Source organism: Takifugu rubripes, chromosome 1 (genome assembly GCF_901000725.2).
Source record: "Takifugu rubripes chromosome 1, fTakRub1.2, whole genome shotgun sequence".
NCBI lineage: Eukaryota > Metazoa > Chordata > Actinopteri > Tetraodontiformes > Tetraodontidae > Takifugu > Takifugu rubripes.
The window spans coordinates 25,208,117-25,235,747 of NC_042285.1; the positions used below are offsets into that span (position 1 = coordinate 25,208,117).

Here is a 27,631-nt window from a genome sequence, read left to right on the forward strand (position 1 = left end):
ATCCCAGGAGCTCCGTTGTCTGGGGCTATATGCCCCTGGTAGGGCCACCCATGGCAAACAGGTCCTAGGTGAGGGATCAGACGAAGCGTAGCCCAGACCCCCTGATGATGAATAACAACATTGGTACCAAGTTTCCCTTGCCCGGATGCGGGTCACCGGGGCCCCCTCCTGGAGCCAGGCCTGGGGGTGGGGCACGTTGGCGAGCGCCTGGTGGCCGGACCTCTGCCCATGGAGTCCGGCCGGGCGCAGCCCGAAGAGGCAACATGGGACCCCCTTCCCGTGGGCTCACCACCTGCAGGAGGGGCCAAGGGGGTTGGGTGCATTGTGTTTTGGGTAGCAGCCGGAGGCAGGGACCTTGGCGGTCTGATTCCCGGCTGCACAAACTGGCTCTAGGGACATGGAATGTCACCTCTCTGGTGGGAAAGGAGCCTGAGTTGGTGCGCGAGGTTGAGAAGTTCCGACTAGATATAGTTGGCCTCACCTCGACGCACGGCAAGGGCTCTGGAACCAGTCTTCTTGAGAGGGGTTGGACTCTCTACCACTCTGGAGTTGCCGATGATGAGAGGCGACGAGCAGGGGTGGCAATTCTGGTTGCTCCCCAGCTCAGTGCCTGTGTATTGGAGTTTACCCCGGTGGATGAGAGGGTAGCCTCCCTTCGCCTTCGGGTGGGGGGACGGATCCTGACTGTTGTTTGTGCCTATGGTCCAAACAGCAGTTCAGCGTATCCACCCTTTTTGGAGTCCTTAGAGGGAGTGCTGGAGAGTGCCCCTTCTGGGGGCTCCCTTGTCCTCCTGGGTGACTTCAATGCTCACGTTGGCAATGACAGTGTGACCTGGAGAGGTGTGATTGGGAAGAACGGCCCCCCTGATCTGAACCCGAGTGGTGTTTTGTTATTGGACTTCTGTGCTCGTCTCAGATTGTCCATAACGAACACCTTGTTCAGACATAAAGGCGTCCACATGTGCACTTGGCACCAGGACGCCTTAGGCCGCAGATCGATGATCGACTTTGTGGTTGTGTCATCGGATTTGCGGCCGCATGTTCTGGACACTCGGGTGAAGAGAGGGGCGGAGCTGTCAACTGATCACCACCTGGTGGTGAGTTGGCTCCGATGGTGGGGAAGGATGCCGGACAGACCTGGCAGGCCCAAACGTGTTGTGAGGGTCTGCTGGGAACGCCTGGCAGAGTCCCCTGTCAGAAGGAGCTTCAACTCACGCCTCCGGGAGAGCTTTGACCATGTCCCGGGGGAGGCGGGGGACATTGAGTCCGAGTGGACCGTGTTCCGTGCCTCCATTGTTGAGGCAGCTGACCGGTGCTGTGGCCGCAAGGTGGTTGGTGCCTGTCGTGGCGGCAATGCCCGAACCCGCTGGTGGACACCAGCGGTGAGGGATGCCGTCAAGCTGAAGAAGGAGTCGTATCGGGCCTTACTGGCCTGTGGGACTCCTGAGGCAGCAGATGGGTACCGGCGTGCCAAGCGGAGTGCAGCTACGGCGGTTGCCGAGGCAAAGACTCGGGCATGGGAAGAGTTCGGTGAGGCCATGGAGAACGACTTTCGGACGGCCTCGAAAAGGTTCTGGACCACCATCCGGCGTCTGAGGAGGGGGAAGCAGTGCACTGTCAACACTGTGTATAGTGGTGATGGTGTGCTGCTGACCTCAACTCGGGATGTTGTGGATCGGTGGAAGGAATACTTCGAGGACCTCCTCAATCCCACCAACACGCCTTCCAGTGAGGAAGTAGGGCCTGGGGACCTGGAGATGGGCTCTCGTATCTCCGGGGCTGAAGTTGCCGAGGTAGTCAAAAAACTCCTCGGTGGCAAGGCCCCGGGGGTGGATGAGATCCGCCCAGAGTCCCTTAAGGCTCTGGATGTTGTAGGGCTGTCGTGGTTGACTCGACTCTGCAACATCGCGTGGACATCGGGGGCAGTGCCGCTGGATTGGCAGACCGGGGTGGTAGTCCCTCTTTTTAAGAAGGGGGACTGGAGGGTGTGTTCCAACTATAGGGGGATCACACTCCTCAGCCTCCCTGGTAAGGTCTATTCAGGGGTACTGGAGAGGAGGGTCCGCCGTAAAGTCGAACCTCGGATTCAGGAGGAGCAATGTGGTTTTCGTCCTGGGCGTGGAACAGTGGACCAGCTCTACACCCTCAGCAGGGTCTTCGAGGGTGCATGGGAGTTTGCCCAACCAGTCCACATGTGTTTGACCGGCATTCGACCGTGTCCCTCGGGGGGTCCTGTGGGGGGTCCTCCGAGAGTATGGGGTGTCGGGCCCGCTGATACGGGCTGTCCACTCCCTGTACGATCGGTGCCAGAGTTTGGTCCGAATTGCTGGCAGTAAGTCGAACTCGTTTCTGGTGAGGGTTGGCCTCCGCCAGGGCTGCCCTTTGTCACCGATTCTGTTCATAATTTTTATGGACAGAATTTCTAGGTGCAGTCATGGTGTTGAGGGGATCCGGTTTGGTGACCTCAGGATCGGGTCTCTGCTTTTTGCGGATGATGTGGTCCTGTTGGCGTCATCGGCCCGGTCGATCTTCGTTCCTACCCTCACCTATGGTCATGAGCTTTGGGTAATGACCGAAAGAACAAGATCACGGGTACAAGCGGCTGAAATGAGCTTCCTCCGTAGGGTGGCTGGGCTCTCCCTTAGAGATAGGGTGAGAAGCTCTGCCATCCGGGAGGAGCTCGGAGTAGAGTCGCTGCTCCTCCGCGTTGAGAGGAGCCAGATGGGGTGGCTTGGGCATCTAGTCAGGATGCCCCCTGGACGCCTCCCTGGTGAGGTGTTCAGGGCATGTCCCTCCGGTAGGAGACCCCCGGGGAGACCCAGGACACGTTGGAAAGACTATGTCTCTCGACTGGCCTGGGAACGCCTGGGGATCCCTCCGGATGAGCTGGAGGAGGTAGCTGGGGAGAGGGAAGTCTGGGCTTCTCTCCTTAGGCTGCTGCCCCCGCGACCCGACCCCGGATAAGCGGTAGAGAATGGATGGATGGATGGAAATAAACACATTAGCCAATTCCACCATCCCCCAAAATGCATGAACCGGTGAAAACATGCAAATTACACAAAGAAAAGCCTCCCAGGGGATTCCAACATGGAACCTTCTTGCTGTGAAGTGAAAAAACTTGATGTTTTCCTTCCTCTGGAAGAAGCGAATCAATCGATGTTGAATTTGGAATTAGACAAGAAACTGTGCTCCTTAATAGTCCTTTATTTCACCCTTAATCCCACATAAACTTGGCTTTGTTTGGGCTTCATCTCCTTTATGCTACAAGTGAGGATTTTGTCAATGGAAAAACAGTCAAGTTTCTTCGATGCAACAAAGTGGAGTGTTCAGTAAAGTGGAACAAAGCTCAGATGAGCCCTCACAATACACTCATGCTTTGCTCACATACAAATATGGATTTGTCGTAGTTCATGATATTAGAAAGCTCACTTGTGACACCGGTGTTCAAGAAGTGTAAATCTAAAGTGTTTTTCTCTTATTGCACTTGCACAGCCTTACAGAGATATTAAACACCCTATAGTGACTCACTTCACATGGTTATAGCTGGAGCAGAATGCACCATAGTGGACTTAATGTAGACAATTCATCATTTTGCCAGGTGGCACAGAAAGTGCCGCAGTACAGGTCCATGAAACCTTCTTCATAGCTCCAATAACACACCTGGGTGACCTACATTTAAACCACGGGAAGGGGAGTGGGGGGAGCAAATGGAAGTGGACATTTTTTTAAAACCCACACATGGGGTTTCACTTGAAGCCATATGTTTCAGGCTAAACAAACATCATTGTGAGCGCAGCTGAAGAGGTCACCTGAGACGACCACAGCCTTGTGGGATGAGCCTGTCGTTAACGTGATGTGAAAATCACAACCTTTTTCAAACACACGGTCAACATCAACGCCTAAACAAATCAAAGGGATCTCATCATTCTTCCATTTACCTTATTGTGCATGCTTCCCTCCAAACACCACCCCCCCCAAGAAAAAAAAATCTGTCTTTTATATGTTTTTAGTTAATTAAATACAGGAATAATATTGCGTCATTTTGCAATAATAGTCCCATAATTTTATCAGAGGAGAATACAATTTGCTAAAATGGTATTTTGGGATTATGGGAAAGGAATATACACTTAAAAATAGGGGGAAAGGGTTGTCTTTCAATGGCGGGATGAGGATTTAATTTAAAAAGGGGGAGGGGGGACTATAAGAAAAGGCATGAAATAAATAACATCTCGAAATCGGCTGGAGAAGTGAGACAGAGAGGACCATGGAAATCGACGGACAGACAGGGAGACCTACAGACAGGCGGGGGGACCGGAGCAGGGAGAGAGCTGCAGAAGCCTCGTCCGTGGATCTGTGTGACCAGTCGGACCTGTGCGCCTCCGCGCGTCCCGCGAAGCGCGCCGTCATCAACAAGTGTGACATAAAAGAGACGCGTATGCAGATGTGACTCATTTCACAGACAGACTTCAGCGTCAACTTTATTCTTGGAACTGATTTCCTCTCGGGAATATGGACGCTCGGAAGTAACCGGCACTTTCCTCCTCAAGATGAAGGTTTATTTTATTTTCCTTCCATACAGAGTAACAGCTGCACCGATCTTTGGAGGAATGCATCACGGTACGTGGCTCCGCAACAATTTCACTGAATATTCTCCTAATTCAGTATAATTAAGTTATAAGTAATTAGTTAGAGTATAATTACAGCGGATTCATTCGGTTAGAGTTCAAACTTTAAGTAGAATAGTATTACCACTTTTATTACGATTTAAAAAACTATGAGAAGTCCTGTCAGTTCCCCCCTCACTAGAACACCATGTAAAAATAACCTAACGTTTTACTTAATGATGCCCTGATGTCATAACATGACCGTGGGGGTGTTTTGGCGACCTTCGCGAGCGTGCGTGACACGCGTCCGCACCTCCCGCTGAACGCGATGACGAGCAAGCGAATAGCTGATGGGGTAAAAGAAGTCCGTGCCAAAGACAGGAGGGGGGAAAAAATAGAAAAGGCACGCAGGCAGATGACCTCGAACACAGCGAGGGGTTATGTGGGATCAGTTTAGCCCAGCAGAGGGTGCGCACTCCTTAAGTGACGATCCGCCTGCTCGCAACTACACACATCATGACACAGTCCTTGAAATGGACACAGAATAGCCTTCGGTCAGAGTTGGACTATATATATATATATATATATATATATATATATATGTTATTATTCAGTTCCCTCTGTTCCACAGTCAGAGGACTGACTAAGACTAAAATTGGCTACAGCAAATAAGCACAGAAATCATTTGATTGTACTGTTTATAGAAGATGGAGCAGAACTAAATGATGTTTGCTTAATTGAATGAGAAAATGTTACAGATGACCCATGAATGGGCACATTGGTTTATGAGATTTGCTATAGCCAAATGGATATTTCGAAATAATCACATTACACTGCGGGGGATTCATTGGCTCCTCTCATACTGGGGAGACAAAAGCAATTGGAAGATGAATTATGCTTCCAAGAGTCATTTAGTTTTAGCCTCCAACATCGTCAGTGGTCATGCCCGCTCCTGCTGCATCCAGATATCTCTCCCCGAGAATAACGGCGTTCTTTGTCTCTTGCAGTGCTGGACATGGTGCGCTGCCCCCTCCCCTCCTAACTGACTGAAGCTTTCAAGACTCTCGCCATGAACCTGAGATTACTGCTGGAAATATGCTCAGTGATCCGCTCCATCTTTGGATGAGCTCTTTTGAAATCGATTCCATAAGATTGTGCGAAAGTCTGTCGGATCCATTTTAAATGCGTCTCACGAGATGAGCCATCGTGTCATATGAGCAGAGGCATCACTTCAGCATTTGGAAGCAGCATCGGGAACTATGTTTGCCTTGACCTGACAGGAGTGGGAAGTGGCTGCTGAATATGCAGGACAGAGCAGGGCCTGATATGCCCAAGAAGACCCCTTTTGCCCTTTTGTGGAGTTTGCTCTTGGCAACACTCATATTAAACCCACCGGTGATGGCCTGTCCCTCAAGCTGTCACTGTATAGAGAAGAGCGGCATGACTGTGGTCCAGTGCATATCCCGCGGTTTGGACAAGATTCCCTCAGATCTTCCAAGAGATACCGTTGTCTTACTTTTAGGGTCCAACCACATCACACACATCCCCAACCACGCGTTCAGAGAACTGCACTACCTTCAGGAGCTTGACCTGTCCAACAATGACATAGACACCGTGGAGGTAGGGGCTTTCCAAGGCGTGTCTGACAGCCTGCACGTCTTAGACCTTTCAAACAACCGCATCCGAAGCGTCCCCAAAGAGGCGTTTTCCCACCTCAGAGCGCGAATCAGCCTATCGAACAACCCGTGGTTCTGCGAGTGCACGCTGCAGGAGGTGCTGAGGGAGCTCCAGCTGGATCCTGAGACGGTGAACGAGGTCGTCTGCCACACAGCTGACCAGGAGGAATACGCAGGGAAGCCAGTCATCCAGGTGCTGGACTCAGGGATCAACTTCTGCAACTTTCATCACAAAACCACCGACGTCGCCATGTTCGTCACCATGTTCGGATGGTTCACCATGGTGATCGCGTACGTCATCTACTACGTGAGACACAATCAAGAGGATGCTAGGAGGCACCTGGAGTACCTCAAGTCCCTGCCAAGCAGCTCCCAGATCAGCAAAGACTTTGACACCATCAGCACCGTCCTCTAGCAGCTGAAGATCCACGCATGCAAAGCTGCTCAAACACAATCGAAAATGTTTTTGAGCACATCATCGGAGGTATTTCAGTGGCTAAAACTGGCCACTTTTTGGTGTTTTTAGACCTCAGAAAGGCTATCTTTTGTAATTTTCCAGATAATTTATTCAGATTTTATGAAATGTGATTAAATCTGTCTCTGCAACTACAAAGGGCAACTGTGATAGCACAAATTAAAGCAAAATACTGCTACGTCTATTCAACTCGCAGAGATGGAATACGGCGGCGTTCCCACTCTGGTGATTAAATGTGGCTGTAGATATGATCCATTCTTTGATTTATGCTCTTTGTGTCACGCTGTCAATGCAAATGTCATTTTACAAGTCTGGGTAATAGAAAACAAACCGTTTACAAATGTAGCAAAACACACTGTTTGGATACTGCATATGGGGGCTGCCACTATTGATTACAGTTAAAAACAATCACTCATGGGGACTCATTTACATTCACAACTGCTATATGGAGGATTTGGCAGCTGTCTGTCAGAATTGTTTTGCCGGTCAGGATGCGATTATTTCCAAGTGCCTCCTCTCTGTAACTTATTTGCCGCAGCACTGTGGATTCAATCTGGCCAACGGCATTTCAACTCCTGCTAGCCGCGTTTGCATCCAACAAAATAGTCAAGGAAAAAAAAAAGGCAGAACAAAAATAGGGTGTTAGCATTAGAAGAGTTGACTGTCCAATAATGTTCATGCTGAGTGTACACCGTCTTTATAATCATGAGGAATACACCTTCCTTTTGTGTCTTCTCTGTTAAATGTTCAAAATTGTCAACAAAAAAACAACAAAACAAACTGCTGTTAATGTATTTGAATGTCTTAAAGAGATTGTAATTGTCTTATCATCCATAAAGATATTGTAACTGGGCTGTACATTTGTGTGATGTTCATGAAAGGGCTCTAATGGTCTGGTTTTGAAATGATGTGAGTTTTATTTGAATTGTTTTCGTGATTATGGTGTTTTATTGGCCATTTTACCAGCATTTGACAATAAAACCGTCTCGAACACTTCAGTCTGATATTTGTTCTTGTCCCTCTGTGCATCGTTTCCAAACAGCTTTGGTAAACAGTCGTGATGGAAACACACCAGCCGAATAAGAGAAATGTGTTTCGTATCACCAGCGAGGTTTCCTTGTCTGTGAAGAGGTTTTCTGGCCGAGGAGCGGAATCTGTCAGCGACACAGCCATAAGGGTTTTAATCATCCACAAAATTGGGCTTCATACCATAGGATGTGCACAGAAGCCTGTTCTGTAATCTGTTTGTCAGTGTTTTGTGTGAACTGTGTGGAGATCAGTAACAGAGTCATTATGGACAGAAAGTTGGGTCTGCTTCTCTGTTTTTTGGTGTTTTGGTTTTTTTACAGCTGCTGAGCCATGCAGTGCTCAGGTAAACTGGTTTTTAGTGTATTTCTGACAAATAGAACAGGTTAGAATATCATATTTTCTTATCACTCTCTCTCTCTATGTCAATGTTATCTCACAATAGTAGCACCTATGGTTGTCGTACATGGATTCCATTATCATGCAGCTGCTCTTTTGTCATCTGGAAATCCAGACATAAATCCTGCCGTCCCACTGGACTGCAGAGGAGCTTCTATCCTGGGGCTTTGGGACATCATTTATAACCTATACATTGCAAGAAAAAAAAACATCCTTTTTCAGAACCCACATCGGTTCCCTTAAGATATGTACACTTTACTGGGAATGATCCAGTTTAGCAAATGCATTTTAACTTATAATTAATATAAAGGGAGACGCAGCAGGTCTAAAATGTCCACATACAGGGGTCCTAAAGGTGTAGAAGCAACGTGTGCAAAACTGTTTTCTTTTCCAAATCCTGACAGCAGACTAACAAGATGCTGGATATAGAACCATTCTGCTTGCTTTGTTGCCATGTGTGTGAATAATCTATTGTTCTCTGCTGCTGAGTCACTTGTAGAATGACATGTTTGGCTGGAATAGGAGACACTAGTTGGACTTGCTCTCTTTGTTCAGCCTGGCCGCCTGCCTTTTGTGCCTTCTGTTTACCAAAATTCCATTAACATTTTAATGAAAGACCCTGACCCTTTTTATTAGGAAGATAAGAGAAACTGGAGTTTGTTTAGGTCAGCTAACAAAATGTTACCAATGATCAGACAGATTAGTCCTAATTAAGAGGGCTGGAATTCATTTACTTCACTTTTACCTAATTCAGGTATCAGAAAAAGTAAACATCCTAGTTGTATTGTAGTTTGATGATGACACATTGGAACTGCAAAAACAATACTGTTCTACCTCTTCCAGCCATTAAAAAAATTCAATAATAGAAACAGTTTGTCTTGGTGGCATGTGGTCCAAAAGACGTGTATTTTTCCACGTTAGTTCTATTACAACAGGACGTTGTTGTGCTCTGGGGAAAGACACTCAGTGTTTCTATGAAGACCACATCGCTGCCTTCCTAGTGAACAAAACATAGCAATTCATGTATATAATGAATAATGATTATTTTTGATGCACCACAACTACACAAAACATTATGGATCAGGCACATTAAACAACTCACCACAAAGTCATCTAATTATGAGTTATTGCTTTACAGTTGATTATTTATCAATATTTTTTTTTGTTGGAAATGGAAGCGGATCAATTTGGTTTCATTTGTTTTACCTCCCAACCTGATTTACACACAAAAAAGCAAAAACAAAGGAAAGCAGCATATTTTCTACTCCCCAAACTCACCAAGACTCTAGGAAGAATAGAAAGCCATCTTTTATCACATTATTAAATAAATTACCTCGGCAGTGGCCCAGTGAGTAGTTTAATGGTCGTTCTGCACAGATGGTCTTTTCATGGTGCCATTCATGTTGGCGCAGGTGTAGACTAATAATGTTCCTATTAGAAAATATCATGTAGAACCTGGAGCGAAATTAATTAATCTGAAGCTTTGCAGTGAACAGTTTAACCTTTCGTGGAGCAACGTCATGAAAGTCGAAGAAAAGATTGTTTCATCAGTCGGTGAACGAGCACAAAGCCTATCATGCTACACATATAGCGCTCAGTGAGGCATCAGTGTCCTATATATGCTATTATTAAACACCTGCAGATGCAAGAGTGATGTGGACATTAGCAGCCCAAGAGATGGGGCAAAAAGGAGGGACTTAAAGGTTATATTGCAGGTCAGGACCAGAGGGAATCAAGGTGCTTCCATTTCACATTTTTATTTTTTCTGTCTGTGGTCCGCATTCGGTTTTATTTAGCAAAGCTGCATACATGCTAGAATTCAACATTTGTAAATATATTACATTCTTCTAAAGTAAAAATACTGGGGTTGGAATGGAGGACATGGATAGCAGGTGGCAGAGAGACTGCCAAAGGTCGCCGTTCGAATCTCTGAAGTGGCAAACGTGTCCTGCACGTCAAAGTGTCCTTGAACGAGGCAATAGCCAGTCACATGCAGAATAATAAAAAAAAAATAACTAAAAAAAGCTCCCCACACTTCTTGGCAAGGACATGTCAGACCCTTTTGGACATTCATGCAACCATTTCCAAAAGCCCTGGAGGGACTTATTCTGCTGTAACAATTAAGAGGGAGTTTTAAGAAGAACTTACAGGACATTTTTCAGCTCTGAAACCACTTCTCTGACCTGACTGCTGCTGCGTTTCAGGTGCTGAGGACGAAAGACTTGGGAGAAAAATAAAATGATCTTTACGAGCGGATGATTAGAATAATAGCCGATATGTTCTCTATGTGTGAGGGCCGATTTTGGAGGTCACTCAAATCAATATCTAACTTGTTGTAACATGATGTCGACAGTGCACCACGGAGGAGTTAATGAGATCGTCAATGAAGGTGGCCCCCTTCGGAGGTGCAGTCTTTAATTTAGCTGTTCACCCCCCCCCCCCCCCCACAAATTGGGGATGTTTGGAGCTGCGGTGCATTTCAGGTCAAGAGATACACAGTGAAAACAAAGTATTCGTCCTGGATTCATCATCAAGGTCGCCTCTCCTAACTGTGACGTAACTAAGGGGGGGGGGCTTGTTAGCTGTTGTAACCTGAGACTTTGCTGACTTTGCAGTGTCATCATGTAGGTCGTAAAATGCAAAACAGGGGTGATTTGAATGGTTATGCGATTTCTGTAATGTCAGTGAAATGGCTCCCTGAGATAATGAAATAACGGCAGCAATATTCATTTAAACTAAACTAATATGTTACATTTCACCATTTTATTTAGATGCCTTCTTTTTCTTGGAAACAATAGCCTGGAGGAATTTAAAAAGAATCGGGACAGATGAGATTAGGAGTGACAGATAACATTGCACTTTCCCCATATTTAGGGTGGCTCCAGGCCCTTTATTATTCTTGCAGTACCATTGAAGCAGCTCATCCATGACACCAGAATGTGTCTTTGCTCTCAATTGTGTATTTCTGTTCACTTCAAGGTCTCTGGACTCTGTGCATGTTTCTGTCCCGTTCTGATATTTAATGAAACAGGAACTTTAAGGAGAAAGAAACTTGAGCTCTACAGGCTTTTTTTTTTCCTGTTAGAAAACAAATTTACTCCAGTTTCAGAACTGTACCCACAGAGGGTATTCAACATCCAAGTCCTCTTCCTTTTAACAATAGTTTGGATTAAATCTTTGAGAAATAGTGACAAAGTGTTTTCGTCTGTAACTGCGTTCAGGCTTCAGCAGCAACTTTGGAGTTCTGAGAAAGCTCAAACTGAAACGTCATTTCCCAAGACCTTTATTTGTCATTGTGTTGAGATTTTAAATCGTTTTTCCAACGGTTTGGTTTATTTGTCCCGTGCGGGTCTCTGCGCTCTAGTTCCTCCTTTCTGCTGACTGAACATCTGAGCCCGTGGAAGTGTTTTTTTTGTCTACAATTGAACTGATCAGAATCCTAAATGGATGAAAGGGACCAAATCGCTTTGTTATTATAATTCTACACTGTTGTCTTGTGCTACTTCTGCCAGTGAATGAGCTGAATACGTTTAAATAGGACGCCACACTTACGGTCTTTGAACACAGTCTATTTATTGCCGTAAAGCCATGGAGTTCTGCAGCTGTAGTATGTAAAACCAGACCAGAGTCACACTTTACAAATTCAACCTGCTTCATAACTTATTTATTTTTCACCATCCTTGATGTAGCCGGAGAACATTTTATTTGGATTGCCTGCAAGTGCACCAATAAGCATTCCATGCATGCCGTTACGTTAAACCCTTTGCCAGATCGACCCTGACGAGACAATGTTCTATTTTATAATCAAATTAGTGACTGATGGAAACCCCACCATACAGCTGTCCGCTCTTGGCGGTGGCCTTAAGGACTTGAACGCACCCCACACATGCTGCCTTACGCCAATGTTCATGAAAATTGAGGCCATGGCAGCGACTCCCGTCCAACTCCCCACCACTCTCACAGCCTGTTGGTGGAAGACCACAACCAGAGCTGTGTCTGCAAATAACCTTGTGGAGGTAGGGTGATCACCTGATTCAAGCATTTTATTATATTATGCCCAGCTGAAGACACTCTTTATGGAAAAATGGCTAATGGGATTGTTTGCTCCAGTGCTCCTGAATACAGCTCGAATTTTAAAGGATGCCCGTACAGTTTTGAGACGCCCTCAATCAAAAACGGTGCTGGTAGTGGACATTATGGCAGGTGGGCGTGTGATTCTTCACAGATGACAGAGAGAAATTCTGCAGCGTCATATCTACAGAATGGCTTCAAATCACTTTCTCATGGGTACAACTGCTGATTTACCTACATTGGTGGTGATTTACATCCCTGTTGTTGCTGTGGAAAAACACCTTCATATTTTTGTCCACATCAATGCTGAATAGAGGAGATGATTTCTGGCTTCAGCATCTTGAGGGGTCTTCAATAATTCCCCACACAAGTTCCCCTATGCAGTCTACACTTTTAACTGATGCACACACTGACTTGAATCCAGTCCAGGCACATGGGGGGCAATGATTTAAAAAGAACAAGAACATGGAGGCACTCCAAGTATATTTGACAGAAGTAAAGCTATGCATGGGCAGAGGAGCCTGGTGAAGGTCTGTACCATGATGATTTACAGCGGGGAAATAAACTTTAAGATTTTGCAAAGGTACAGATGTGCATACAAAGGACGCCATCTGATGTCGCCCCATCAATATTTTCTACTTTACAACTGCTTTCCTTAAATATTTTATTTTGTTGGAAACCCAACAAAACAGTCAGTGAATTCAAATACGAAATTTATTAAGTGAAAAAACACAATTTACGGATGGAAGGATACCACCAGTGGCTCAATCACTACTTTACCTGCAGGAGATTTGAGATTGAGACCATTTTCGCCAAAAGGCTTGCTTTAGTTTTCGATGGGGAGATTTTAGAACCTGGCACAATTTTAAAAACAGCATCATTTACAATTAAAAATGGGGGGGGGGGGGAATAGCTCATATAAAACACATGAAGAAGCAATTGAAAGAAAATGGAGCCTTGATCATTGAATTTGCTAAATGAAAGTCAAAAGGTCCTCACAAAAATGGCAGAATCTCCTATGATGAGATATACAGCTGGATGTGTAATGGTACATGCAAAAAAAGCTTAGAAAGGACAATGGACCTGGTCCAATGTCAAGCCTCTGCTGCACTCCACAGGAGACCAGAACAGAGGAAGTGGGGCTCCTATTCTGGTAGGTAACAAACCAATGATTTGACTAACTGGGACAATAACTCCTGGGGATGGATGGATCGATCGGTGCTCGAAAGACACAAGATCCCAGAGTAAAGAAGAAATGATAATCATGCAGACATTTTTGAAATATGCACTTACTTTGTGGGTGTTTAATCACCATTTAAAGGCCACTCACAATAACTGTCAGTTGCATAATATAACATTTTCACTCCATTTCTTTTACACTTTACATTACATTACATTTTGTCTTTTATTTGAACTAAATCTCTGACTGAATTTGTCCTCTGGTTTACCATAGTAAATGTGACACCTCTGCTTTGTTTGACATTATCAGTTAAACCCCCAGAGCCAAGAACAAAATGGGTTGATGCTTCAGTTTATGAACCCAGTTGGTTTGAATATAGCATGAGAAGCTCTTGACAAACATGACAAAGGTTTGATCTTCCCACTTTTCATTGACCAGGGTGATTACTCCAGAGTATAGTCGTGACAGAGGTATTGATTTCCCTCGATACTTATCATCCAATCACCTTTTCATGCCATGGCTGGTCCGGCTCAACTCCTTCAAGGATGCTAACAAAGACAAGAGCTATTTTTAGGTTTCAGTTGGATGTTTACATGTTCACTGGACGCCACAAGGGCAGAACAGTTTAAATATTCTGACAGAAATCACTGCTCGGAGGCAAAGAGCAAAATAAGACAAGTTGCTACAAGTTAATTCGTGTCACATCGCGTTTGGTCACTGCACAATTTGAATGCGAGTCTTCTACATTTTAACTGTTCTGCACTTAAAAAACAAAATAAAACACTGTCACAGACGCTGCACAAAGTTTACAGGATGGCAGAAGTCTTAATGATCAGAAGGCGAGTGCTTAAAATACTGATTAAATAGCTCTGGCCTTTAATCTTTCCTTGGGTAGCGTGTCAGCACAGAGCGTTTCAGCAGCTGGTGACAGCAGATGGGTAAAGGACAGAGAACCACAGTGTCTCCAGCCAAGAAGAGAGAAGATCATGATGCAGCACGTGTCAGCTACAATATCAAACCACAAAGCAACTAGATTCCTTTTATTTCCCCTCGCATTTGCTAAATGCTAAACTTCGATTAGATATCAAGACGACTGCACATTACAGCTATCCTGTGTCTGTTTTTGAAGATGACAGAAGTTAGATAGTATTAATTATATCATACAAAGTCTAAAGTTTATAGGTATATAACAATATTTTATTTCTCATGTTGTCATTCTCAGAGATAGTCCCTCGATAATTTAAGGCCACCTTTTACCAGTAATGCTTAACTATCAGCCGAAAGAAGCAGCGTGCCATCTATTGTCTGTGAGATTATCGACTCCTGAAGCTCAACCTTAAGCTCCGATCAATAGAGGACACATGCATGGGTCCGTCTCAAAGGGGTTTCAGTCTTTTTACTCCATCCAGTTTCTTTTTACTGACGTCAGCTTTGCGTGTCCTTTCTGTTTCAATCAATCAATCAATCAATCAATCAATCAATCAATCTTTATTTATATAGCGTCTTATACAATCAAAATTGTTTCTAGGTGCTTTCCAGAGTCCCAGGCCCTGACCGCAGACAAGCAACAGTGGCAAGAAAAAACACCCCTTTAACAGGAAGAAACCTTGAGCAGGACCAGGTTCATGTAGGGGGACCCTCCTGCTGATGGAGGGCTGGGTAGAGAGAGAGGAGAGGAGAGGAGAGGAGAGGAGAGGAGAGGAGAGGAGAGGAGAGGGTTAGGGGAGGAGAGGAGAGGAGAGGAGAGGAGAGGAGAGGAGAGGAGAGGAGAGGAGAGGAGAGGAGAGGAGAGGAGGAGGATAGGCATAGATCATAGCGAATACATACAGAAATACATTATATTAAGTAAAGTAAGCTGCTGGTAGAGAAAAGGTGTTTATTGTGGAATTATTTTTGCCACCTATGTTCCATCATCCTGAGCCAAAGACGTGCTCACTCGGGCCTTGTTCAGCCGCGCTCTTTAGGCTCCAGGAGTATCTCATACCTCTCATGGCTTTGCCTCCTCTCTTAAAGTATGATGAGGTCATTACTTGGCCCACTTGTCGAAGGCTCATATTTCTGCGCTGGTGCAAATATATTAAATATCTATATAAAGGAGGGAGGAAAAACAAGCCTCTGTCACTATTTCCCACACCATCACCCGCCCTCTCTCTCTCTCTCACTCGTTTTTAATGGAAGAAGCCGACCTTCTGGCACTCATCATCATGGTGTATATAGAAATCTTTGCGAATGTGGGCCAGATCGCCGTGGTAGTGCTGGATGAAGAAAAGTTGTTTTTTCAGATTTAATGTTCACAAACCTAGATCATGACAGGCATTACGTCTGAAAGTGCAGAGGGAAACCGTCCAAAATACACAATATCCAATAAAACCACCAAGACTCAAGCAAGATGTATGGTATGACAAAAGGGAAGTGAAGGAGGGATTTAAATATAATATAAAGGGATGAGAAGACGGGGAAGGTGTAACGTGGCCACATGGTGAAACGCGTAAATGTGATCACAGCTATCTCTGTAAAGTGACAAATTTGGCAAGTTTGTGAACACCTGGTTCCTTAAATCTTTAAAAGGTCTTTGCCTTCTGGAAGCACATGGAGGACAAAAGTAAAAATGATGCATGACTCCCCCTGAGTGCAGTAAAAAACGATGTCTAAATCTTAATTTAAACTTTAAACCTGGCGAAAAGACCCTGTTTTCATGTATTAATACTAGGCCTTCATGTCCAGTCCTAATTAAATCGTGTGATGCTTAACGAGCTGCCCTGTGCGTTTGGAACAATTCCTCCCTTTGCCCGACTCGGCATGTCGCTGCTTATTTGAGGAAAAAAAATCAAAAAGATTTGTGTCACAACAAAACTGCTGCTGTGTCTGCTGAGAAAAGGATTTTTTTGGGGGGGGATTTATCGAGCCAGCGCCTGGGTCCCACAGCCCCCCCTTCGCGTGTGGAGTCAGGTTCGAACCAATAAAGCCCTGAGGATGGCCGGCGTGGGACAGCCACATGTGTTGGGCTCTGCTGCGCGTGCACAGACTGTGGAGAGCTGGGTGCATTTCTAACACCCTGAACCTGATTTGAACAGCTGATGGAAGTCATTTGGGCTCTGGCTCACTTTGGTGACCACTGGAAAAGCTTCTCTAAGGGTCCAAATATAGAAGATGGTTTATGGAAAATCTTTCAGAAAACACAGGGGCACCAAGAAGCTAATATAAAGACACAAGAAAGAAAAGCTTTTTGGGGATTTTGTAACTGTCCTGCAGGAAAAATCTTTTTTTTTTTTGCATTTGGGGGCTATAGTCTGCAGAACCTGTGCGGAAGTTTAATTATTTATGGGTGGGTGTATTGCTTTAATGGCTCCCTGCCCCCTCCCCCTCTGTGTGAACTGATGGCCTGGGAGAAAAAAATGGGGACGCGGCATCTTTGCTGGCGCTTGATTCACTTTGCTTTAGCTTTTAAACAATTTGAGCAGCCGTGAAGAGGGGCCATGATAAATTCAATTAGACTGAGGTGCTGATATAATCAGCACACAGTATTTATACAGGCGGTACGCGACAAAGACGATCCCTAAAAACTATCCCTGTAAAAGCTAAATGTATGCATTGCACCATACTGCGATTTTGCTCCTATTTAGCAACCAAATGATAATAGACATGTATTGCTCTTTTAGCCAGCTGTGCGTTATTATCTGAAAACTGCACACATTTCCCACCAGGTTTTTGGCTCAAATGGATTTGATTTCATTCTCATGGCAGCGTCCTGCTTGTTGCCCTAACTTCACTGTCACAGCAAGCAGCCAAGGGTGCACGTGGGCTCGCTGCAGGGGGGTTTGCTGCACATTTTCACCCCCAACTTCTCTCTGAGAGCTCTGGTGCTCAATGAATCCCAGTTTTCTTACCCAATAATGTATAAACTGTCGCGCTCAAGCTAAAATCAGACACCATCACAAATGTTATAGGCCTGAAAAGTAGCATCTCTGAGCCATTTGTTTTATTAAACACATCCACAATTTGTGAAAAAGTCTAAACACACATCATTCGTGTTAGATCTGTTCTGAACCACACGGTCTGACATTACACGAGTACTATCTGTCTGTTATTTATGTTTATGTCTGTACATTGTTGAAATAGAGAGCACTTAGACGCTGGAATGTTCAGCCTTGTTTTGCTGTGAGGAAATGTGACTTAAAATACAACAATGATGAAACTTTAATTGAAAAATAAACTGTAATTTCACTCTGGAGAGTTGAGGTTTGCTGTAGTTTTGTTAGCATTTACTCCAAGGGTATGGAGAAGTTTGGCAGGTTGAGAAAGATTTCACTTGTGTAGGGAATTAATCACAAGTGGGAATGTGGCCGGAGGGTTGAACCCGAGGCTACTGAAGCAGGATGAACAATTTGACATAAATCACAGAAAACCCAGGAGAGGACTGACGAGTTTGATAGCAGATCGTCAGCACACTGAGGCTCCATATGAGCCATGAACCACTTGAGGATTTGACAGTGGGACAGAATTTAATCCTCAAAGGCAAACTGGGAATGTCTATCAGTATGTGGGGTGTATCCTGGGACAGGGCTCTATACTCTGGGTGCACAAACACTTTGATAGGATGCTGAATGCGCTTAAGCTAGCTGTAGCTGCAGTTGCCACACAAACACATGATCTACATATAACTTACAACCCATTTAACATACAAAAAACAAACAAACAGGCTTTCAAAATGTTCACAGAACTAATAAATAAAACAAACAAGCAACCTTACCTCTGCCAGTCCACTTCCTCCCAATGTGTTCAGGAAAATGCCTTCCCCAGCTATTTAGATACCTTTTGATAGTTCCAGGTGGAAGAGACTATGTGGGGTGTTGGAAGATGGGGAGTTTGTTTTTGTAATCTAAAGTTAATATTAATGTAAAATAATATTTCTTTAAATGAGGTTTGGTGCAACTATGCATTGTACATTTATACAGTTAGTTAGTTAAATAGAATTAGGAGGTGTGTGGGTTAGTCTTGGGAGGTGCTAATGGTATATGAATGAAGCTGGTATAGTTTTGTATCATCTTTTTGATTAAATAGAACTAGAGACGCTAGTGTTAACCTTGGTCACAGCCTGTAAAGCCTCTTAAATAATAGTTCCTGGAACAGGCTCACAAAAATTAGATCTTTCTGTCATTGGCAATAACAGCTGCAGTTTAACAGCTCTAATGCGATGCACCAACATGCTCCGAACAGAAAGTACCTGAATCTCAGAACCTAAAACCCTTCTGAACTCTTTATTTATCTTCAGATAATATTCACCAGCATGCCAGTGTACCTCAACAAGCCTGGAGGGTGTCTTCATTATAATGTCCAGTCAGGCACCTGTCTCTCCGGGCGAGGGCTTAGTCACCGGGTGACATTGTCTCTCACACTGTCACGCTCCTTGTCCACCGTCACATCGCTTCTGGTGTTTCAGTATTATTTTGAAAGTGATCGCAGCTACGACTCCTTGAGTTTAACCCCGTCAACCAGCTGCAGATGCCACCTGGAAGGCTGTCGACTCCATAACACATTTGACTAATTAGTCATAACACCTCAAATTACCTCATCCTAATTGCTTAAAAACTGAAAACTTGAAAAAATCAAATCTTATTTGTGCATTTGACCAAGTGTTTGATGTTTTCCGAATAATTAATACTAAAAAAAAAAAAGGATTCTCGGCTTTAGAACAGCTAAAATTGTTATTTTAGTGTGAACTGGCTGCATTGTACAAAAAAGAAAAAAATTCCAACAAATAACATTAAAATATAGGAAGCGCTGCATGTTCAAGAACAAAGAGAAAGGCCTTTGTGCTCAGATAAGATTGATAGAACAAAGCAGCCGAGAATGCAGCAGGGAGCCATTGCGGCTTTCCAGAGTGAAAGCGAGCAGTTTTCCAAAATAGTCCCAGTAGATGCAGCTATTTATGTGGAGAAATGAACCGTTACTGTATCTAATTTGTGGCAAATTGATCCTGAGACTTAGAATTCCATCCATCCACCATATTTGTGTGTTTATACTCTGATTCATTCTTCAGGGTCACAATTGCAGAAAAAAACCCAAACTGTGGCACCTGAAAGTCAGCTGAGAATTGAATTGAATTGAAAAGACACCATTCGGGTCTCTTAGGGAGCTCCTCGGGCTGTAATGAAGCAGCTAATCAACATGTGCAACTTACAGATATGAGAGGGAATCGACGTTTGATTCCCTCCCATTCATTTGTATTAAATATGTACATAAAATGAAAACAAATAAAGCTCAAAACACACTACTGTTCTGTATGGTTTTATGTTTATCATGAAATGTACAGAAAAAAAATAAAATACTGGGTGATATGAGCCAAAGTTTGGTGTTAATTTACGGGTCATGGGGCAATACCTGACAGTTGGTATTTTTACATACTGTGTTTAAATGTGCAGAATGTAAAGTTTTTGAGACATTGCTGCTCTGCTTATGTCATGTTAAGTTTTTTTTTTTTAATTATTATTATTATCGGTACAAAACATATCCCTAGCAGGATTCCAAAAAGCATCTTATAGAATAAGACAATCACATCTCTATCGGTTCACCAGTAACCAAGCAGGACCATAATCTTTAACTGCAGTTCAAAGAGACGCTTTAAAAGTCAAATTCCTGGAAATGACCGCGTCTGTTTAGTGATTCTGTTGGTGTCTCATTAGCGCCATCTGGTGGTGAAACTGCCTCACTGTTAGTTCTGCGCTCTGATCGTGGAAACGTCGATTTCCTGAACGTTTGCGTCAGCCCGGCTGACTTTATTCACAGATCCGTGCACGCAGCGCTATTTTTTAAAGTGCATGGCCAAATATGCCACTGCGCGTGTCAGGGAAGTTTGTCATTAAAGATTTTTGTTCTCTTTGATTTTTGATTTTTTGTTTTATTGTATTTGCACATTTTTGAAGGGTATACTAATTAGTTCTAATGATACTATATAGTTACTACTAATAAAATATTATGTATAAAATAATAGCAATAATTATTAATATCAATAAATATCAATAAAGCATAATAATCATCATCAGTGGGATAGAAAAAAATCATCATTGGTATAGAAAAAAAGGGGGGACAAAATTTTCCAATCTTCTGTGAAAAGATCGATGACGGGGGATTAAAGGGGAGGGTTTTTGGTTGCTGACAGGGCACCTCCCTAACGGACATGTCGGCTCATGACAAGTGAATGAAAACTGGACTCTCAGCATCACAATAACAAACTTCAGCTGCAGCCTGAGGACGCAGAGTCATGCGTGCGTCCGCCTGCGTGTTTGCGCTCTGCCTTGTTGTTTACGCGGACGGCCAGTTCGGTCCGACCGGACAGCCTGTGCATGTCAATGATGGAAACTTTTCAGGCCGAGATCACATGAAAGTGGAGCTCCATCCCTGGTCAGGTTTGTGTGAGACTTCAAATAACAAGGCAGCACCATTTCTAAACTATCCACTAACACAGTTGGAGTGACGCGTGCTTGATGTGAAAGACGTTTATGTAAAGTTGTGTTATAAGAAATCGATCAGCCAACATTTGTTTTGCGATGAGGTCAGCAGATTTCCCAGTGGTCATTCCGTGATTAATGGCGGCTCCATCTGTCAATTTTGTTATTTTTATTTTTATTTTTACTGCATCACCACCCACAAAGAAGCTGTGGGTGATAAAGAGTAAGAGTAATAAAAGACTGCACGCAAGTAAAAACTAACTGAGAAGGAAAAAGACGCAACATACTTCTACACCGTGAAACTTATGCTGATGCGGTTTGCATTTGCAGTCTGGCTGCGTCCCAGGACAGCCACTCATCTCAGTCTGTAAAATCCTCTTTATGCAGCCGTCCTGTTCCTGTCTTCCTCAGAGCACAGACGAGCAGAAGGGTTCATTTGTGACCCTGCTCAGTAATCAGCTGTTTCATGTCTAATTCATGCTGCCGTGGGAGTGCGTCGTCACGTGACTCTCCAATCTGAAACGCAGCTAAAACATTCCTCAAACCTCCCACATCTCTGCGGGTGCAGTAACCAGTAAGTCCAGTAGGTAAATGCTGATCAGTGCAGCAGCAGCTCTTTTTGGGAAACGCCTGAATCTCCCAGTTGAACCAGATGGTCAGTTATCCCATACTGGGATTAACATTTCTGTTGTTGTTTCCTCTTCCTGGAAAAAGTACAGCAGACATAACCAATAATCCTGCGGGAGGATGGTAGTTAGACGCCCACAGGGATGATTAAACATTAAGTCGTCTTCCCCAATGGCCCCTCAACACCCTGCCCCACTGCGCAGCCTCCTTTAATGTGATCTTGTGACCAAAAACAAGTCGAGATGAAGACAAAATATACATGATTCATTTTAAAATGTGCAGTGGAAGTAACAGATACTGATACCTGAGTGATGCAGGCATCAGGTACCAGCTGTTAGTCCAGCAAACGGCTGCGTTATATCACTGTTGCTGACACATGTTCAGGTCATTTTGGCCAACATATTTCTCTCCCTCCATGTATTGAATGACCTGAATCCAACGCACACACACAAACACACACACTGGCATAGTCTCATGCCAGTGTGTGTGTTTGGAGGGGAGGGTTGGATGTGTGTGTGGGGGTGTGATCAGTGTTAATTCTCAGTTGGACCATCTGTTTGCTGCCTGGTGGTCCTACGGAGCTGGACAGCCAACATATTTGTCTTCCTGCCTTTGTTGATCATCATCACGGTGGATTTCTAATTCCACTACCAGTTTGTTTCTCCACTCCGCCCTAGAATAAATTACACTTATCAATCAAATTATTAAAGACGGTAAAAGTCAGTTCACATCCTGTTCAGCTATATGTCAAATATTCATTTAAATCAGTGAGAGATTCAGGACGTTTTTGATGTTTACGTCCATCTTCTTCCTGCCAGGAAGGAAAACGTCTGAAATGGCGCCGTGCAGGATTCAGATCACGTCTTCTCACACAACACGGGGTCTGTTTCTCATCTGCCTCTGTGGCCTCAGACGGCCCGTTTTCAACCCACTTCATAAACCTCTTTGTGGTGCGTTTCATTTCGCCAAATGGAAGAGATTATAGTAATCTGGCATGAAAGGCCTCCACTTCATATGTAGTGACCCCCTTCTGTAATGTTTGGCCACCAAAGAGAGCGCACATCTGCCATCAAACTGGGCATCTCATCGTCCATCTGCACGAGTTATTCATCTCGCCAAATGAAGACATTTGTCTATATTAGCTTTTATTTTCTTTTTTTTTTTGCACGTCTGCTTCTGATCAAAGACGAGCGTGAGGGCCGGCGCTTGTGAGATGATCTGGGCTTGGCGCTCGCTGAAACACTGGGAAAGCTGATGGTATAAACCATGGCTTCATGAGCATTCAGGAGAGCTTTGTGGGATCTTTTAGCAGGATTAAAATCCGAACCTGTGCTTACAACATCAGGGCCACTCTATTATGCTTAGATTACTTTCATCAGGAGCAATCGGGACACTTGAATGCTCTCCTTAGGCACAGTTGTTCTGCTATACCTCACCTTTGGAGGGTCATTAATGGGGCTGCTGCTGAGATTTTGCGTCTCTCAGAGCCTGAAGTATAGAAATATTTAAGGAGGAGAGGTGAAGTTGAAGGGCAGCGTAGCAGAGTTCCTGGGCTGGTGCGTCGGTTGCTTCTTCCACTGTTCTGACGGGGTTAATTAGCATGGATTTGATGTCACTCTCGCAGCCACCTGCTTGTGATGTGTTTCAGCATTAATTCATCTGAAGCATGCAGGACGGACAGAAGAATATTGATGGTTTCTGTCCTGATTTTACCAAATAAATTGCTTTTTAACATTAGCATTTTAACAGATTCGCTGTCAATTAAATTGAATTCTTTTCGTCAACAGGTTCTGCATTCAGCTTAAAGGTCCAGGTCGTCGGCGCTCGGAGTCATCGGCGGATCAGCACTGCAAGGGTGGACGTCTACGTCAACTACAGCAGGACTTACACAGTCCTCACCGGGGACGACGGCGGGGTTTTGCTCAACATTACCTACCGAACTGTGGCTCCAGTCACAGTTGTGGTCAGCAAAGATGGCTACCTTCCCACGGCGCTGCCTTATAAAGCCAACAGGTTGCCAAGTAAGGTCCTAAGTGCTCTCACTTCTGTTGCCATGTCTGCAAATATTCCACATTCTTCTTGATTTCTCCATTGCAGTATTTTCTTCGGTTACTGTGTCGCTGCTTGCTCTGAACCAGGGAAACATCTGGCTCTACGAGGACTCCGTCCTGATCCGTGGCAGATCATCTGGTAATGTATCGCCAGTCAAAACATTTTCAGTTACAGACACATACAGTGATGCCCCAAATAATAGCAACAACAATATGGATTCAATCCATTATTATTCCATATAATTAATCATGTTTCCTTATAGACACATCATCATGGCCAGTTGTCCAGTTTCCCAAAAGTCTGCTGAACCTGACAGACAGTGGTGATATCACAGAGGTCAAAGCCTACCTAAGTGTCCCCCAGCTGCGGGAGGACAGCTTTCAGAATGCTCCAGGCATCATGGAGAGTACATCAGGTATGTGCGTCAGCTTAGATGAGCCTGCTGTCACTCTATGATTTATTGATTTCAATTTATTTCCAGATCTACTGTTTACTCTTTGCTGCCATCTAGTGTCTAAATGAAGACTTTTTAAGACTGCCAATGAAAATATTGAGTTCAAATGTAAATTTCAGAAGCATGAACGGATCGATTCCTTAATTACCATTTATATATTGTTTAAATCTAAGGATATGTGAGTGTGGATTTGCGTCCCACCGCCGCTGTCAGCGTGCAGCTGTACTCAGGTGACACAGAACTGCCTGTGAGTGGACCTGTACAGATCAGCCTCCGAGTCCCTGATTTCCCTGGACTTCAGGCTTCCAGTGTCATTCCAGCCTGGTTCTTTAACCAAACCACTGGTGAGTGCATGTTCTGTGGTGGACACTGAAAAATGATTAATTTAGAGAGATGGTTTAATTCCAGGGAGAGCAATGCTACAAACAACTTGTGCTTCATCCCGAATAATAAACAACTACTACAAATGCAGCCAACCACCACTTATATTGATGTTTTGTAGCAGACATAAATTATTTTCGAACCACTTGGTAGGCCGCTAGTAGCCACATGGACCAGCTGTATTTAGAAACAGCACATGGGACTGCTCTCCTGGACCCTCAACTCACAGTCATTTTCCAGTTTGTTTGAGAAAATAACAGGTCAAATGAAGGGCAAAAGCATTTTTACATTCTTTCTCATGAACCTGAGCTCTTTTAGGAAGCCATGTTTATTCCCATGTTATTCAGTGTTTATGACAATATTGTATCCACGCAACAACAGCCTGTTGTTTTCACTAAAGACTAATAATTAATGCAGGAAAAATAGGAATTGCAACAGCTTATATATATATTTTCTCTGCACAGGTGGATGGATGAGGAAAGGTTTGGGGACAGTGAAGACCATTGAGGGGGAACTCCTGTGGACTTTTTCAGCTCCTCACCTCGGTTACTGGATCGCAGCACCACTGTCCTCCACCACAGGCAGGTTGAGCAATGGGCTGCAAATGAACGTGCTCTTTGTTACGTAGTGCTTCTTAAATCTGCCACTGGAAGAGAACCAATGATGATTAACACCCAGGGAACCATTGAGGCTGATTATTTTCCATTCAAACCATGTTTGTGTCTTCAGGTTTGGCTGAACTCAACATCCCCATCGACCTCATCTTGCATCACGCTTCTCTATTGTTGTTTATCCTCGGAGGAATCCTCTTCATTGCCGTCTGTCATTTGCGCGGGAGGCTTTGCAGTAGCAGGTTATACAAACTAGCAGTTTCTTTTGGTTAATGTGTTGACCAACACGATCGTTACCTCCGTCACATAAGTAAAACATCACAGTCTGTTTTGTCTGCCTTTCCTCTGTGGTGAAACCTAAAAGCAGGTGAATGGAGTTCCTTAAAAAGGTGGCTCTGGATACAGCTATAATAAGGAGTATAGGAAATGATTTAATTTGCTACCAGGCATCAGTGTGTGAGTGTTGTGGGGGGCCAAGGCCCGTCCCCGGGGTGGTTCTGTGATTGCTGTGATCGCTGGGGAAAGAACTATTTTAAGAGGTGCATGAATGACACATAATGGATAAATGGATGGATATGTGGCTCTGGCATAGTTTTCTTTTCTTTTAACTGTTAGAGAGATGAAAAAACAAGACCAGAATGTCCTTAGAACAGAAGTTTCTGAGTCAATGGTTCAATTAAATCCACTTTTTTGTGGAATACACACAATCCATAAAAAGCCATAGAACCTGTGGGGGTCTGTTGTTCGGGTGTCAGATTCATTCCTCTGACCCTTTTCGCCTGTTTTCTCTGCAGACGCTCGCTCGCTGAGGCAAACACGAAGAGAATCCTGCCAGTGATTAAAAAAGACCAAAGCACATCCACGTGTTGCGATGAAGTCCTGGAAATCCTTTCGGGGGACTCCACCCATGCGCAGAACGGAGCAGTCCAGCCTTTTACTGAGAGTGCGTCTGTTATTTCGACACGCAACGGCAGCACCAATCCCAGCGCTGTGGCCATCGCCATGGAGGGCGACAGCCTGGAGCTCAGCTCTGACACCAGCGATCTGACTTGTGTGCTTAAAACAACAGAACAAATCAGAGTTACGGCCTCACTGACAGACAGTTTGTTCTTCTATAACCAGCCTGTTGCCATTCTTCACACTCCAGCTTTGTTACACTTGGAGGAACAGCCAGAAAGGAGCAAATCAGCAACGCTTCCTCGTGCAGGAGCTTCAAATATCGGCACCACTGAGCCTCTGGGTAAAGACAGCTTCACCCAGACGACACCAAACGGCATCACTCAGAACCAAGCAGCAGAAGCTGAGCTGTCTGAGGCCTCTCAGGGTGCATCCAGGGCTCACTTCAGTCTCCCAGAGTCAGTTTCAGCCCCTGGAACCTTAAACAATATTGTGGTCAACAGACACTCCATGCACGCCATGACAGCACTCGCTGAAAACCCCTCACTGCAGCCTCCCCGGGCCTGGTTTGTGTCACTGGAGGGCAAACCTGCGGCTGAGATCCGTTACGCTGTGTCAGAGGAGCAGAGGAGACGCAGGCCAGCAGAGAGTCGGGAAACCAGCCTGGATTCAGGAGTGGATATGAGCGAACTCAACCAGACGTCTGGAAGGAGAGTGACACTGGAGCGCAATGTCACTTTTGTCAAAAGCAGTAAAAATGTACCTCCACAGTAAAAAAACAAAAAACACAAAACAATCCTACCAGTCTGGGAAATGTTAGATGCCAATCAGAGTCAGGGATACGCGTTGCACGTGTGTAGGATTGAATCAACTGCTTTCAGTTAACTGTTAAAGCAGGAGCATGTGGATGGGGCTCTAAACCCTTTTTGACATCCAACTCTTACACATCAGTCCTTTGGTAATTCATGTACTAATTGATTATATTGAAAGGAATTTCCTAGTTTTGACGCAGAAATTCCCTTTTTCAAATTATGTACTTCCTAGAATCGCCACTAGAAGGCGCATTTGTACACGATTTGTAGGAGAATTGTTTACTTGTGTAAAAAATTGAACAGCTTAATGTATGATGTATTAGGCGATTAATAATTTAAATACACCTAATTTAAATTTGCACGAGCAATTTATAGAACGTACATCTATTTTATTATTGTGCTAACTACTTTAATGTCACCAGCAACACTTTGAATTGAATTAAATAAATGTTCTACTTCAGTCCAAGGCACTTATGGGTACTTCTTTATTTGCAGTTAATCAGTGAATATTCAAATGTGTGTTTGCTGATTCTTAGCCAGGTTGTTTATCAATTCATGAATGCATTAAAGTGCCTGAGATCAAATTCAAAAATAAGTTCTTTCTTAAATTAATTGGATTTCTTGTGGGTACAAAACCACTCAGTTATTTATGGTTGCTCAATGTTGTATTAATCTTTATATATCTAATTACAAGTCAAAACCAAGTCCAACTTGTTTATTTGGCCTCGATCGAGCAAGAAAATGGATTAATCTGAATATTTTGACTAACGCCAACCCCCTCCCCTCTGCCCCGGGGAGAGACCTTGAGTACCTGGCCCCAGACCAGGAATCTCCGAATGTGTGTGGAGTCATGTCACTGAGGCACGGTGGCTGGAGGGAACTGCCTGGAATGGAAACAGTCTGACGCACATGGTAGAT

The 27,631-nt window shown here is 44.3% G+C and overlaps 1 protein-coding gene and 1 long non-coding RNA gene across 3 annotated transcripts in view; one reads left to right on the top strand and one right to left on the bottom strand.

Annotated features, from left to right (window-relative positions):
* The window catches only part of LOC105417586 (uncharacterized), a 69,878-nt gene extending 51,665 nt beyond the window's left edge, over positions 1–18,213 (bottom strand). The window contains exon 1 of the long non-coding RNA XR_003887827.1: positions 18,182–18,213. This is a non-coding gene — a long non-coding RNA (uncharacterized lncRNA). The remainder of the gene's footprint in view (positions 1–18,181) is intronic.
* Positions 4,242–27,181, top strand: LOC105417593 (protein FAM171B-like). Of its 2 annotated transcripts, none has more exons than XM_029833633.1 (8): positions 4,242–4,617; positions 23,294–23,527; positions 23,604–23,696; positions 23,821–23,973; positions 24,186–24,356; positions 24,858–24,974; positions 25,123–25,246; positions 25,799–27,181. In XM_029833633.1, exons 1-8 carry the CDS (start codon positions 4,548–4,550, stop codon positions 26,673–26,675), a joined length of 1,839 nt encoding a protein of 612 aa, XP_029689493.1. In that variant the 5' UTR covers positions 4,242–4,547; the 3' UTR covers positions 26,676–27,181. The 2 variants fall into 2 exon arrangements, with proteins under 2 accessions (XP_029689493.1, XP_011610567.2); XM_011612265.2 differs by lacking the exon at positions 4,242–4,617 and adding an exon at positions 20,596–20,837.
* The last annotated feature ends 450 nt before the right edge of the window (positions 27,182–27,631 follow it).

Bases quoted from the DNA above. Each gene is read 5' to 3' on its own strand.
- LOC105417593 (XM_011612265.2), top strand. From the start codon at position 20,693: ATGCGTGCGTCCGCCTGCGTGTTTGCGCTCTGCCTTGTTGTTTACGCG. The intron at 23,697-23,820 runs GTAATGTATCGC...GTTTCCTTATAG, and splicing joins GATCCGTGGCAGATCATCTG to ACACATCATCATGGCCAGTT. The intron at 25,247-25,798 runs GTTATACAAACT...TTTTCTCTGCAG, and splicing joins GGGAGGCTTTGCAGTAGCAG to ACGCTCGCTCGCTGAGGCAA.